Genomic DNA, 16,727 nt, shown 5'->3' on the forward strand with positions numbered 1-16,727 from the left:
TTTTTTATAGTGCTAATAATTTATTATAGTCCCCGGTGGAGTAATAGTATTATTTCGCCTTTATTTAAACTTCTGAGTGATGAAAAATACCAAAGTATGCCAATAAGTTGTTGGCCGGAGGATGCTATTTGTTGATTATTTAGTAATAGAGTATTCTTTTAAGACTGAGAGACTATATGCGTAGAAACGGACGGACAGACGGGGATGGCTAGTGACGAATATATATACTTTATGGAGTCGAACTTCCCGAACCCAGGTCACTTCATCAATTTTAGCGAGTGCCGAAATTTTATTTTTCGAACACTACGGGACGCGAAACCTGTATCCTTTCGCGGGATTCATGAGGTCCCTTTTCGGGCGCCAGGTAAAAAACTGATTAGAATTTTTATTTAATACAAATTAGAAGAAAGAAATAACTTTATTTAAGTTTTACATTTATTGTTTATAGCTAGGCGTCGCTCCATCGCTCTCTGCCAATGCTGTCGATTCCGCTGACCTTCTTCGTTGTCATTAGTTGCTGCTCTTCGTACCGTCGATGTCACCATCGCCATTGGCCAATCTTTATTGTAATTTGCCGGTTCATTTTCATTCTTGTATTTGTTGGGTAGCTTAGGAATATGAAATTTGATGGTCCGATCCTAGCGAGTGATACACTGATCGATAGGTATCGCAAAATCTTAAAGGCTTGCATACCGAGAGCCGGTTTGCTGACAATACGCATTGAAAGAGACCTCACTAAAAGGTAACTGTCTAGACAACCGGTCTTTTCCCCAAAATCCACTAAAAAAATATCCTCGATGCACCGCGATTACTTAAAAATGTACGATGCGATTACTTAAAAATGTACGTGAAAATATTTTTTTCCGGTAGGCCGTGGTTCTCTTGCCATCGAATTTTTAAGTTGCAGGGTTTGCTATAAAGATATGGATTTTGTACGTCTTGTTATATAAAACATATTAGCTTTTTATTCGTTGTCAAAATAGTGAACATTATTAAACATTCGAGAAAACTGATATATTGTGTTTTCATAGAAATCCCCACACACTCGAATAAAAATCCTTTATGGACAGCGATTTCTTAAGAGTTTACTTGACCATGGATTACCAACATATAAACTTTTCATGCGATTCCCCAGAAATCGCGGCCCAATGAGGACCTTTACAATATCTGCCGTTACACTTGCTGTTCCATAATAGAAAGAACAATTAAAACCGTTTTTAGAAATATAATATTCCACACTAATTGAATTTAGAAATTTGTGTGCAAAAACATAAGGCTTTCCACATTTGAAGGTTTTAGAAGTGTGCGCCTCTTCAGAACTTTTTTTTTCTAGCATTTGAAAGTATGCGCTCACGTGGCACAGATGTGGCGACTATGCAAAACCGACTTAGCATATACGAGTATAGGAGAGTATATTGCAATTTACGCATATTTCACCAGACCAATGGATTAACTCCACGCTTTATGCATTCCTCAGCTCAACATTTTTCCAGTTCCCTAATGGTTGCGTCAGTGCTGTTGGTAGGCTTTTTGACTTTTTGGAAAGTATTGTCAAAATCATTCCAAATGTCAGCATCATTGCGTTTGGCTACGGCAGATTCAGGCTAAGCAGCGGCCAAACGCATTGGCACACATATTTTTTTTAAATCATCTAAAGCCGTTTTGTACGCGTCTTCTGATTTAAGCACTCGTCCTTTGAATCTGGGATCCAAAATAGTGCTTTCCGCGTACAAAATTGTTGATCATAATCATGAAATTCATCATGTTTCTAAATGTACGCATAATTGAATTTCAAAATATTTTCTTAGCCAATGTCATCATGCTTGCAATCTTGTCATTCAAAATTCCAGATAGCACAATAACCTTCGACAGCGTCACGTTCGTCTCTGCAGATATTTCCGTAGTAACTTGAAAAAATGGCTTTAGTAGTTAGAGCACTCCCTCAATAACGTTACAATACTCTGAAGATAGTAGAAAATCTGTCCTTAGAGCCGATAGCGTGGCCATTACTGCGTCTTTTAAAAGTAACAGATGCTCGAACACTTTGAAAGTAATTTTAAGCTATGGCAATTGGATGAAGACCTGCATCTCTTGTAATTTCTTTAGGCCAGCTGAGCTTCGGCTTATATTCTGGTCGATTGCTTTTGCTTTTTTCCGCAAAATGCCAATATCGTCGAGAGCCTTCTGAACAATTAAATTTAGTGTATAAGCAAAGCATCCAATATGTATTCAATTGCCCTAATAATGTTTGCTGCTTTACCTGAAGCTATCGCCACCAGCTATTCCGTTCCATGACGATTGCTCCCTAAAATTCGCAAAGATTTTCCGAAGTGTGCTTCAGTGGAAATTATCGGTGGGCTGGCAGTTTGACACATCCAAAATGAATATTTTGAAGTCTGGCTCATTCATCATTCCAATCATCATTCATTCATCGCAATTGCTTGTCAAGGGACTGCACTTTGCTTTGCGGCCTTTTGCCTATATTATTTATAATAATTACAAATTAATAATAAAATAGTTATTAGTATAATCTATATTTATATGAGGACCAATTAAAATAATAGGCTTTAAAAAATACATTTGTCAAAGTGGTTATACCCGTTACTCGTAGAGTAAAATGGTAAACTAGATTTAAGGGAAAGTAAATAACAAGTAGAAGGAAGCGTATATATATTCTTGATCAGGATCACCAGCCGAATTGATCTATCCATATCCGTCTGGACGTATGAACGCAAAGACCTCGGAAGGTATAGGAGGTAGAATTTTGGGACTTGGCATGTAGATTCTTGGGCTTTCAGCGCAGCGCACGTTTTTTTTTTAGCTGGGTGACACGCTCTCTCTGACGCCCACAATCGGCCATAACGCTAAAACCCGTCTACCGCCAACATATTTTAAAATTTTGTAAAAACTTAAATAAGACAGACTTTGTTTTTAATATCAATACCCATCTGCAAGCAAAAAGTTATATCCAAACAATAATTAACAATTAGCAAGCTCAATAGAGTGCGAGAGGGATGGAGGTTTCACGTTATGTAGCGTGTTAGTGAATCTCATATGCAACCGCTACGAATGAACTATAGGTGACGCTTTTTTTGTTAGCTGAGTAACGTTTATAGCGTTTTCTCTTGTTTTAAAATGTGCTGTTCATAATCTTAAGGCATACCCGAAAAAAAACAATGTATAATTTTTTTTTTGGATATTAACCCTTCTAAACCAACTCCAAGTTATGCCATAGCCTCCACATCATGCTGTCTCGCTCTCTGTCAAATGGAAATATCCAAGCCGTTAAGTGTGAACACATACTGAAAAAATATCACATGTACTATTAAAAAGGCGTTCTTAAAAAGCGTTTAGTTGAACAAAGAAATGGCGAGAATAAATCTAATCCAGGTGAAAAACTAATGAAAATAAGAATACTGAAAACAAGATATGCGTGCGTCTGTTTGTGTATATATGCGTTTTTAGCTAACGGGGGAAATGAGATTCATTTAAATACAAATTTTTTATAATACCCACTGATATCCTATTGCTAAAAAATATTTCAATTGCACACACATTTGGTCCGATTTGAATAGTTTTTGGCATGAAGATAGATATTGGTAATCAAAACAAAATTTCATTTCCACTTTTACAAAATCTTTAAACATGTGGGCGCTATACAGATTTTAGTGTAGCATGTTGGCGAATGGGAGTGTTAGAGTGGGCGTGGCGCCGTGCTTAAGCAAACTTGCGCTGTCCCAGAACCATACGATTCCGCATCCCAAGTTCCAACATTCTAGATTTTATAATTTACGAGATCTCAGCGTTCATACGGACGAACAGACAGACGGACATCGCTAGATTACCTCGGCTAGTGATCCTTAACAAGAATGTATATATTTTATCTTAATCTTATCTTATCTTAATCTATACCTCTATGGTAGTGTGGAATTGAGGAACGTATTAAATTTAGTTTAACTAGCAAAGATAAAACAAGTTAAAAGTATAGGATTAAAGGAAATTTCAACAGGCGAAACTGCGGGCCTTGCTAGTATAATATAATAAGAATACAACAAAGAATTCTATGGGAGCTAGCAGACCGATCCGGCTAGTTCCGACTTCTATACCACCTCCAATAGAAATAAGTCTTTTGGAAAGTTTTCATCCCGCTATAGCTTTAAAATTGAGAGACTAGTTTGCGTAGACGCGGACAGATGGACATGGCTAGATCGACTCATATAGTGATGCCGATCAAAAATATATATACATTATTGGGTCGGAAACATTATACCCTTTGCAAGGGTATACCAATATACAATCAACTTTTGATGTCTTCTTAAAACGTGATCTATTGCAGTGGGGATACCAGTTTAAAATACTAATTAAGACGATTCAGATGCCAAAAAAAAGTAGTGTGCCATATGTAAAGCCATTCTGTAAAGGTGCATTATAAAAAAAGCTAGAATGAACAGCTACACAGTTTTGCATAACTCATCCGATCAGGAGTACTCCGAGTTTCTCAAGGAATATTTACTGCAATCAAGCGCACAAAGTAACGATCCCGAAATTAACTACGAAGGTTTGTACTTAAAAGCTTGTATGAAAAAAAAAAAATATAATCTACTTTTAAAATTTATTATAGATGGGGAAATGGAAGCAGAGTGGTTGACCTCCATCGGTTATCCTGAATTGTCGAAGCCCTTTGAACAGGTAAAATCTTAATTCGTCCTTTTCAATAAATACTGAAAGGGTTTAGAAATGTATTGTATCATTCAAACGGCATTTAAATTACCTTTCCAAAAGTTTACAAGAAGTAAGTTCAAATTATGAGTATATTTAACTTTTGTTTTGTCAAAATACTTATACCGACCAGTGTAATACGATCATACGATCAAAATCAACAAAGCAAAATTTTTTTAAAAACAATTATTTCATTATTTATCTGACCGTTTCTTTGACAGCTATATGTAAGAGTCGTCCGATTTTTATTAAATTTAAATCGAAATTCCTAAAAAATACAAAAAATTATATTCCCAATAGTATAAGATAATATGTCAAAAAACACCGAAGCTATAATTTGTTTCATATTATTTTCCCACCAATTTTCCGATCGTTCCTATGGCAGCTATATGATATAGTAGTCCGATTTTGATAATATTAAATTCGAAATTCAGAACTCACTAAAAAATGTTATTTCCATGCGTAGGTGGTTATATGTTAAAAAACACCAAAAATAGAAATTTTTTGTATTGTTTCTTAGTTTTTTTTTTCGATTATTCCTATGGTAGCTATAAGGTATAGTTGTCCGATCCGGCTGGCTCTAACTAATATACTACCTCTAAAAGAAATAAGACTTGGGAACGGACGGACAGCGGGGCATGGCTAGATCGACTCGTCTAGTGATGCTGATCAAGAATATTTATACTTTATACTATTAGCTTTGTTAGTTGAAATAGAAGACAATTTCTGTAAGACTTTGCAAAAATAGAATCAATTACAAATAATATAAAAATAAATGCAAGGGTATAATAATTATTTCATTATTTCTCTGACCGTTTCTTTGACAGCTATATGTTAGAGTCGTCTTATTTTTATTAATTTTAATTCGAAACTCTTAAAAATACAAAAAGTGATATTCCCAATAGTATAAGATAATATGTCGAATAACACCGAAGCTATGATTTGTTTCATATTATTTTTCCACAAATTTTCTGATCGTTCCTATGGCAGCTATATAATATAGTCGTCCGATTTTAATAAAAATTAATTCGAAATTCAAAACTAATTAAAAAATGTTATTTCCAAGCGTAGGAAGTTATAAGGAAAATAAAGAACACCAAAGATATAATTTTGTTTTGCGATTATTCCTATGGGAGCTATTTGATATAGTTGTCCGATGCGGCTGGTTCCGACTTAAATACTTCTTGCAAAAGTAATAAGACTTTTGGGAAAGTTTCAACCCGATAGCTTTAAAATTGAGAGACTAGTTTGAGTAGAAGCGGACGGATAGACGGACAGTTTTACAGAAATTGTCTTCTATTTCAACTATCAAAGCTGATAGTATAAAGTACATATATTCTTGATCAGCATCACTAGACAAGTCGATCTAGCCATGTCCATGTTCGTAAAAATTTAAACGAGAGTCTGTTTTTATTATCAATACCTACATGCCCAAAAATTATAGAAATCGGACCCCTCATTAAAAAGTTATAAAAAAAAAAATCAATTTTTTTTGCAATTCCATCGAGATTGTACACCACATGCAGCAAATAAGCTGCTTTCACTAACACGCTACCAAGCCGCTAGGGGCGCTATAGGCTATTTGGCGATGTAGTCCAAGTGGCGCTAAAGAAGAAGAATAATATAGGTGGCGCTATAGGATAGGCGTGTTCGTGAAAAAAACAGAGTTGCCTTAAGCATATATCTCCATCGGTTTCGCACTGCCTTAAGCTGAGTAAAGGGTATTCAATAGTCGATGCCATAAATTTTAGTAAAACGACATTAACGTTTCTTTTTTCTAAATACAAGAAAATTCATTCTAAAGTTAATGAATTTTTCCTTAAATAAAGAAAGCGTTACTTAAATGAGGAAATGGTTAATATAAACTAGAATCGCACTAAAAACAAGAAAAAATGTCCTTATAAATATACATTTTGTGCTGAAAAATAGAACAGCTAACGCAAAAATAAAATTGTTTTGCATTGACTTTTTTAACCCTAACCCTAAAATGATTCTTACCCTAAATAATGTATATATTTTCTAAAAAACAGAAATATTTTATGGAAAACAGAACTACTTGTTTTGCATGATCTGTAGTACCGTAATATTCGATTTCAAAACATGTCAGCGGACGGGTTGCTGTATCCATAGCGCAGACGCTTTAAGGGTTTGGTTAAAAATCGTTTTGACGCAGGTTCGACTCCCAATGACACCCTTTTATTTTTTATTTATTTTTTATAATGTATATATATTCTTGATCAGGATCACTAGTCGAGTCGATCTAGCCATGTCCGGCTGTCCATCTGTCCGTCTGCCCGTCTGTCCGTATGAACGCTGTGATCTCGAAAACTATAAAAGCTGCTACACTAGGATTAGGCATGCAGACTCTAGAGATTCCTACGCAACGCAAGTTTATTTCGTCAGTGAGCCACGCCCAATCTGACTCCCACAAACCGCCCACAAACTTCAAAAAATCGTCCATATGAACGCTGATATCTCGGAAAGAGTGACAAGATTAATTACAACGGCTTGACTAATTTATATTTTTAATTTTAATTTTAAAGATATAAAAGTAAAACTTTCTCCATCGTTATTTTTTGTCAAAATGCATTTAAATATAAAATCCTTCGGATTGGTCAACTATACCATACAGCTGCCATAAGAATGATCAGATCAACATTGCTTCCTTTAAAGATAATTGTATAAAACTTTGAAAGTACCGTTTTAATATGAAATTAAACAATAAGGGTATTCCTTAAACTGTCGAATTGCTGAATTGTTGAAAATTCAACGGAAAATTTCAGCAATTAAGCGAACGACCCATAAGTTCCCTGTTGAATTTTCAATTTTAAGATGTCAGCTGTTTGTTAGATTGTCAAGTTGTCAGTCTGTGTTTACCAAAGATTATGTTTAAAATTAAGGAAAATGCCAAGAATACACCAAAAAACTAATCTATTAGAACTGCTAACAGGCAGCATCCTATCAGATATCCTTTATATGCATATTTTATACGATGGTAATTCCTCCAGGTTTACGAGTGACTAGAGTTACCCACTTACTTACAGCAACACTTACAGCAATTCAACAAAATTTTCAACAGCCCAGAGGCTGTTGAATTTCTGAAATTTCTGAAAGTTGACTTTGTATGGAACAGCTGATTAACAGCTGACCAAAATTCAACAATTCAGCAATTCAACAGCTTAGGGAATACCCTGAATGTTAAAACAATATTAAAAATTTGGAATAAATCAGAAGAATATATCTTAAAGTTGTCTTAGAAACCAATTGTTAGAATTTACTTAACATTTGTGTTATTTTTTGTTTGTTTTCGTATTGTAAAACGGTATACTAGATTCGTCGGAAAGTATGTAACAAGTAAAAGAAACCATTTCCGAGTGCGAGAGGGGTGGAGATATATTGATACAGAAAATCGGATGATTACGAAATTTCACTAGTACCACCTAGTTTTCACGTAAAGTGGCGTGTTTGTGATACCTTGTATACAGCCGAAAGGAATTAACGATAGTAGTTAGCTGAGTAACGGGTATCTGATAGTTGAGACCGGCGACTTTAGCATTTTCTCTTGTTATACCCGTTACTCGTAGAGTAAAAGGGTATACTTCGTCGGAAAGTATTTAACAGGCAGAAGGAAGTGTTTCCGATCCCATAAAGTATATATATTCTTGATCAGGATCACTAGCCGAGTCGATCTAGCCATGTCCGTCCGTCCGTCTGTCCTGATGAACGCTGAGATCTCGGAAACTATAAGAGCTAGGCTATTGAAATTTGGCGTGCAGACTCCTGAGCTTCTTACGCAGCGCAACTTTGTTTCAGCAGCGTGCCATGCCCACTCTAACGCCCACAAACCGCCCAAATACAAATTTTAACTGAAATCTATTATACTCGTCAATACCTATCGGTTGACCCCAAAAAAAGTTTGACACGCCCACTCTAACGCCCATAAAGCTAAAATCTGTCTACCGCCGATAGGCGGCGCATTTTAATCTCGCTTTGCTGCTTGCATATCTCCATTTCCCTTTAGTCCCTTTAGCTGAGTAACGGGTATCTGATAGTCGAGGTACTCGACTATAGCGTTCTTCCTTGTTTTCTTTTAAGACCGCTGAAGAACTGGCATGCATTGCAACGGTTTTCGGCGTAGCTTTTCTGAATTACAAATTGTCTTATCGGAAGGCTATTTATTGTGAAATTTTGTCTCTAACATCATCCATTGATTATTTGGGCATTTTTATTGCTTTAGTTTTTAAAGTTATGCAATTGTCTGTTTTTATGGTTGGGAGGCTAATAATATTATTTTTATTTATTTTAATTCTTTGTTTATAAATTGCCTTTTTTTACCTAAAAATGTTTATTTTCTGATTTATAATTTCCTGCTAGTTCTAGGTAACTTTTAATAGTGCACTGGAAACATTAGTAAATTGTTGTACTTTTCTATAAATAAATCTGTTAAATACTACCTGTTTACTATTGTTTTTTAATTTCTTATTTATCCTATTTTCTAAGATATCGTAACAACGGAGTCCGGTTATTCCGTCAACCATTTTTATTCGGTATCTACTGCTTCTATTGCCCTTTTTTGTCTTTTGCTGACTTTGGAGTACGCGTAAATCAGTAGGGATCTGTTTTAGTTTGTAGGAAAGGTATGGGTGTAGTGGATTAAATGAGGTGGGTACATTTACTTCGGATTGGCCAATAATAATAATAATTTGTACATAACTGGAATTCAAGCCTAATACTAACACCTTACTTATTTTAATTAACTTATCCTCATTTGGAATCTTATTCATGGTGATGTGGAAAGTCCCGAGTTGCTCCGTCGCCTGCATTTTAATGTGCCAAATAAATGCACAAGAAACTATATTTCACTACTTTTAAATCATTGTAGGTCCAATTACGACATGCATGAACCTTTAAGAGTACTTTGTAGTGAGGATAATAGACTATATTACCGAATTTATACTACAGACTTTCCGCCTATTTTAAAATCATTAATATTATTCTAGCTAGCAACTAATTAGTATTATTATTTGTGTCCTGACTATTTGTATTTTAACCTACTTGTATTTTAATCGTCTATTGATATATTGCCTTTTTCTATGTCTGCGATTTAGTTCTTACGCCCAAAAGAGAATAGAATGCTTGGTGTCGTAGGGGCCACTGGTTTGTTCGCAAAAGTACCCGGACTGCGTTGTGGAAGGCGAGACTGTATATATTGGAATTGGAAATGTGCTTTGATCTCAAGGTGGTTCTGTGCACCTTAAAAATAAAAAAAACGTTGGTGGCCGGTTAGAACGTCCCTTATAGAAAATACCAAATAGCACGGGTCGCATCATAGAAGATGTGCGTGCCAAAATCGCTTCGAAACGGTGCCAGAAAAAAACCACGACTCACCATCAGCGGGGCACGTAGGACCCAGGACAATAGCACGACTGGCGTTCCGAACTACTGGCCAGGTATACTAGATTCGTCGGAAAGTATGTAACAGGCAGAAAGAAGCCTTTCCGACCCCATAAAGTATATTTATTCTTGATCAGCATCACTAGCCGAGTCGATCTAGCCATGTCCGTCTGTCCGTATTGAGATTTGGCATGCAGATTCCTGAGCTTCTTACGCAGCGCAAGTTTGGTTCAGCAAGGTGCCAAGCCCACTCTAACGCCCACAAACCGCCCTCATCAATACCTATCAATTAACCCTAAAAAAGTTCGCCATGCCCACTCTAAAGCCCAAAAACCGCCTAAGCCTGTGGCGCCGACAATTTTCATGCTAGAAAAAAATGTTAACTGAAATCTATTATACTCGGGAATACCTATCGGTTGACCCCAAAAAAAGTTTGCCACGCCCACTCTAACGCCCATAACGCCTATATCTGTCTACCGCCCACATAACAATATATTGACATCGCGGGTAGGTGGCGCATTTCAATCTCGCCTTGCTGCTTGCATATCTCCATTTCCCTTTGGTCCCTTTATCTGAGTAACGGGTATCTGATAGTCGAGGTACTCGACTACAGCGTTCTCCCTTGTTTTATTGTGTGAATCTATACTTATTATTTCTTTATAAGAACTTAAATTAGTTACGTGGAATAAATCGTTGTACGATCATATGTAAGAGCACTTTTGTTGTCTTTGAACAGAAAAATTCATGGTTCGTGTAACCAATTATTATTGAACTGGCCAATATTATGATTGATAAAAAAGGTATTAAGGAATGCATTTTCTGTAAGTTAAAAAAAATAATTTTAATTATTCTTAATTTTATCTTTGTTTTGTATTCTGTTTCTACTGTTGATTACTATTTTATCAGGCATAACCTCCCTAACTATTTGCTTTTTATACCTTGGCTTAAATTTATTTCTTTCTCCATATTTCATTTCATAAATGACATGTCCTACATGATATTGTTTTTCTTTTCTGTTTTCATTATGTGCTTCTAGCATTTTCTCTTAAGTTTTTTCAATACTTGAGGAATATTTTCGTGTTCGATTTTATTATAAAGAATTTCAAAGCTTTCTGGTTTGTTGTGGACTGAATACTCTGATTATATTCCAGAGCTGCTCTAATGACAATTTCAGAATACTCGGTTATATTAAATTCTTCTATAGACATTCTTTTAGAAACCTTTCCATTTTTCCCTCCTAGATATTTTGTTAATGGCTTAGCAATTTTTGCATAGTTTCGGACAAATTTTATGTAATACCCTGTTAGGCCTTTTTTGTTGCAAATTTTTTAAGGATCCTTTTTAATTACATTATGAGAAACAATGTAACCAAGAAATGCAGTTTCTTATTTAATGAATTTAGATATTTCGAGAGAAATTTTTATGATTGTTCTTTGTAAAATATTACTTATTTTAATTAAGTTGGCATAATGTTGTTCAATAGGGTTTGAAAAAATAATAATATCATCCATATAAACATGCCAAGTTTTCATCCATGGCTCTTTGAAAAATTCTGGGTGCGTTTGTTAACCCAAAAGGTTTGTGGGGGGCGTCGGCCAGAGAAACTAAAAATCGTACACCGCCCAAATATGTCAAAGGAAACCGAATAGATTCGAGCCTACAAACGTCTTGACAAAAGCCTAGTACGTCGTGGGGCGTCGGCCAGAGAAACTAAAAATCGTCCACCGCCCAAATATGTCAAAGGAAACCGAAAGATTCGAGCCTACAAACGACTTGACAAAAGCCTAGTACGTCGTGGGGCGTTGGCTTTTCGTTTCCTGTCAGCTCCTCCACCCCCACTATGTCCTGGATCGACAAACGAACAATAGACCCGCACCGCAACGTCTTAGTGCGATACCGTAATGTTTGCGATCCTGCTCTTTCTGGACTCGAACCTCTCAAACGACCTAGCCTAAGCCTTGCACGTAAATTGTATTTACGTTAATTTCAATCTCATAGTTCTTGATTTAAGGAAATTCCGGTAAAATTGCCCATAAGCAAAACAGGGAATTTCTGCGATTGTAAAAGACAAAAATTAAATATATAATAGTCAAGCCTCTATTCGGAGACAAAGTTCTGATTGAGCGTCCGCTGAGCACTGACAGTCACAGAAGTTATTATAATATTTGTCCGTAAAGTTCGATAGTCGTCAGTTCACACTGCCCCACAAGCTTAGCTGTCGCTTGAGCGCAATACAATCGGGCTGTTTCGGCCATATTCCCTCCCCTTCACACATTCGTGTGCCAAATGGATCGTCGCCGGACGTTCAATTCGATCCCCTGTTGTCAAGGTTGTCCGTCGAAAGTTATGTCATTGCTCTTGACTTACTCCACTTCTCGCGTCAGCACACCCCCCTTGTTAAAGTTCTAGCACTCCATGGCTTTGATTTATTTTTCACATTATAAATTTATTGAGTAATACATATCGGCAAGCGCCGTGAATGAGTAATATAATATTGGCTAATGCACCTAACGCACCACCTATTAAGGTGCACACATCAGCAAGACGCTGACTATTCACGACTGCAAACGTGGCTCAGAGTTCTCTTGCAATTGTACATACAATTACAAGGCTGATACTCGCCGCTGAAAAGTAAATGTTTAATTTGAATATAAAAATGTACGTTTATAAAGTTAATGTTTAGTATACCTAATTGATTCTGTAGTTACGGTTATTTATTAGGAATTAATTCTTGAGCTTAACTATGATTGTATTAACATTGCCCAATAATGTATTTGTATCTAAGCGAGAAAGAATAATGACGTTTGGTACAGTAGAGATGACAATCGCTTTTTCTGCCTTGTTGCAATGTATAAGTGGTAAAAAATCTAGATGGAGGGGGTGAATATATGAATTTCCAACTGAATTTTCCAACTCGGTTAGTTATTGGTAAACTTACTTTTGACAATAAATATTTATTTATTTATTTATTTATTTATTTATTTCGCCAACAGTTGGTACCTTAACTGGGTACTTGTCTATTACTAAACTAAATACTAAGGGCCGAAAGGTAATTGTAAAGGGTTTTCTTAATTAATTCCCTGGGGGAGCATGGGTCCAGCCGCATGTAAGATGGAAGTTTGTTCCAGTAGAACAAGGCTCTACACATAGGCCGGAATAAAAAAAGGTTCAAATGACCTTAAAGACTTACCAGGTACGGAAAAGCCTATGCTACTCAGCAATGCAGGGCAGTCTATTTTGGAGGACAGCAGGTCACAAATAAAAACTAGTGCGCTAGTTGTTCTACGATCTTGTAGGGAAGAAAGGTGCACAAGACGAACCGGGTCATTAAAGTTTAGAGAAAGAAGGGCAAAAGATAGGAATTTTGTTTGAACACGCTCAATTCGATTGATGTGTGTAGTACCAGTCGGACTCCAGACAAACGAAGCATATTCCAATCTGGACCTAATGAACAAAGAAAATAGGCTTAGTTTCGTGTACGGATCTTTAAATTGCGTGGAATTTCGTTTTACAAAACCATACATAGCGTATGCCTTTGGAATTATGTAATTTATGTGATCAATGAAAGTAAATTGGGTATCAAACATAACTCCTAGGTCCAGTGATTCATTTGTTAAGGAAAGAACATGGGAACTAATGGAATACGAGCTAAGGACATTAATTAATCGTTTGCTGTACCTAACGTAGAAACATTTTGACACGTTCAGAGGCTTGTTACGAGAACACCAATTTCCCACCTTTTCAAGGTCATTTTGAAGAAGTTCACTATCGGAGATTGAATACACCGACCTAAACATTTTAAGATCGTCCGCAAACAACAGGAATTCAGAATTTGTTATGCAATAGCTTAAATCATTAATGAAGATGATGAATAGAAACGGACCCAATGCACTTCCCTGAGGAAGGGCAGAAGTAGCCACATACGGGCACTCTACTCTATAAATCCGTCCATCTAAATAAGATTTAAACCAATTTAAAATTGATGAATGAAATCCCAATTTCTGCAATTTTGCCAATAGAGCATTATGGGAGACTTTGTCAAATGCTTTGGCGAAGTCGGTGTAGACTACATCAACTTGATGATGACTGATGAACGAGTGGATGCAAAAAAGATTAAACGTATCTAAGTTAGTGGTAGTTGACCTAGGCATAAAACCATGTTGGTTAGGACTGATGATCCGACCAGCAAGAAAAGTTAGCTGCTTAGCTACAATTCGTTCAAACATTTTTGAGACATTACTTAGCTTTGCAATTGGCCTATAATTTGAAACAATGTTTTTGTAACCAGACTTGAATATAGGAGAAACTGTGGCAAGTTTGTATCTATGCGCAAATACGCCAGTGGAAAGAGACTTGTTGAAGATCATTTTTAGGGGCTCACAAAGAACACCTATACAGTTTTTCAAAATAAATGGAGAAAGGCCATCGCAGTCTAATTTTCCTGAGTCGTTAAAACTCTCAGCCGCCATATGACAGTCCAAATCAGTAACATCTAAGCACCCAATACTTAGCATCGTGGCAATGGCACTGAGTGAATCATCGTCATTCCACAGCGAGCTCGGTTCAAAGTTAGATGCAAAGTACTTAGCAAATAGATTAGCGACCCCAGTATCTGAAGAAGCTGAAAGACTTTCATATGACATATGGGAAGGAAAGTAGGAGGTTGTTCGTTTAGAATTGACAAAGTGCCAGAATGCTTTGGGATTGGTAGTTAGTTTACACTCTATATCAGCAATATATTGGCTGTACAAGAATTTATTGCGGAACTCAAACTCACGGTTATGTTGTTTGTACCGATCAAAGTCAGCAGCATCACCGCTTTCTATGTAGCGCTTATAGAATTTATTTCGGAGATTTTTGTATTTTTTTAGTCCTTTTGTGTACCATGGTAGTCTATAAGAACTTTGAACTCTAGTTTTAGCGTATCTGCCTATAATAGTAGAGAGAAAAGATATAAAAACTTCATAAGTTGTATTCACATCCGCATGCGAGAGGACTTCCGCCCATCTGATATTAGAAATATCCTTACGGATAGAATCTAAACTGCTATAATTAATATAGGTAAGAGGCAAGCGAGAATTATTTGGTGAGAAAAGATGAGAGAAGATAATTAAGATTAATAGGGGCTTGTGATGAGGATCACACGCAGCTAGAGGATTATCGCTGCAACATAAAGTAAGGCATAAATCAGGGTGTACAAAAATTAGATCTAGAAGCTTATTTAAGTTATTAAATACATGGTTAATCTGGACTAATCCCATACTAATAGGCTCATCGATGGCTAAGATTTCGCGGGGAAGATGCAAATTACTGGGAACCATTGTTGAAAACTCAAGATCATGAGCCCACACGATCGAAGATAGGTTGAAGTCGCCCAAAACACATATATATTGGCCATCTTCCAGCTCCTGGTATATGTGGGCAATGTTGTCCACATGCGCTTGATATAAATCAAATCTGCGGCTTGGGGGTATGTATGATACTGTCAGGAAAATTGTTTTCGTAGGACCAGCGAGAGATACACAGAGTTGGTCGAGTAGAGAATCCTCGTTCTGGAGACGAATAGCAATGCAACGAGGCACACGCCGCACAGCAATTAAAACTCCGCCACCTGTGGATCATCGTGTTTTAACGGAATCTCGATCCTTACGGAACACATGATAAAGATTTGTATCAAAGAATTCATTATCAAAGAAATCCATGTTGAGCCAGGTTTCAACAAAAATGATGACGTCATGATCACCATGATCGTCCTGACGTCATCATCCAGTTGCCTGGAAAAGGGATTGAGCTTTCGTACGCATACCACCGATATTTTGAAAATAAATATTGAAATTTGTATTGTTAGCGCATATCCGGTCATCCATGGTCATGCTATCAATAACTGGTCCAGCTCATGGCCCGAATGCGTAAGAGGCCTCGCTGGGATTTTATCATAATTTATAAAATTATTTGTAAGAACCTTCCGTAAAGTATTGGTACGGATACGAATAGGCTGGTGATCGGCGCTCCAAATATTAGGTGGGCAGTCAATATTAGCATTCAAAATATAACTGCACGCAGGTGAATCCACTAATGAGCGAGAACGTACTACAGCAGCCGCAGTCCATTGTTGTTGTTGATGGCGAAAGCATCTCCAGAGAGCACCTTCAGAGAGAGCACTCTGAGAGGCTCGCAATCCAGCCAAATGTGTCGATAAAAGTTGTTGTAGAAAGTCGAACGTCAGAAAGGTAGAGACAGAAAGCGCATAACTATTAGGCGATGAAGAGTAAGAATCCAACCGACTTTCTAGGTACTTCGGGACAGAGGTGCAAGATGATGAGGGCGCAACTTAGAGGAGCGCGCCGATATTAGAACCAGGCGGACGGCGAAAGTCGCGCACAGCGGACAACAAAGCTCCAGCTGATTTTGTTGATGGTGCAACGGGAGAGAGGCGCAAGATGATGAGAGCGCAACTCCGAGGAGCGCGCCGATATTAGAACCAGGCGGACAGCGAATGTCGCGCAAAGCAAACAACAAAAGCTCCGGCTGATGTTGTTGATGAAGCATCAGGAGAGCAACGGAAAATGATGTGAGCGCAACTCCGAGGAGCGCACCGAAATCCGAGCCAGGCG

The 16,727-nt window shown here is 37.0% G+C and overlaps 1 protein-coding gene across 19 annotated transcripts in view; it reads left to right on the forward strand.

Moving 5' to 3' along the window:
* The window catches only part of conu (Rho GTPase-activating protein conundrum), a 307,155-nt gene that overhangs the window by 80,230 nt on the left and 210,198 nt on the right, over positions 1-16,727 (forward strand). For all 19 annotated transcript variants that reach the window (XR_011605727.1, XM_070999140.1, XM_070999142.1 and 16 more), the window contains 2 exons: positions 4,337-4,558; positions 4,622-4,689. Coding sequence is in view for 18 of the 19 variants with exons in the window: in XM_070999140.1 (XP_070855241.1) it covers positions 4,444-4,558; positions 4,622-4,689 (183 nt within the window). In the remaining variant the exon portion in view is untranslated. The remainder of the gene's footprint in view (positions 1-4,336; positions 4,559-4,621; positions 4,690-16,727) is intronic.

This window comes from Drosophila suzukii, unplaced genomic scaffold (assembly GCF_043229965.1).
Source record: "Drosophila suzukii unplaced genomic scaffold, CBGP_Dsuzu_IsoJpt1.0 scf_4, whole genome shotgun sequence".
Classification (NCBI taxonomy): domain Eukaryota; kingdom Metazoa; phylum Arthropoda; class Insecta; order Diptera; family Drosophilidae; genus Drosophila; species Drosophila suzukii.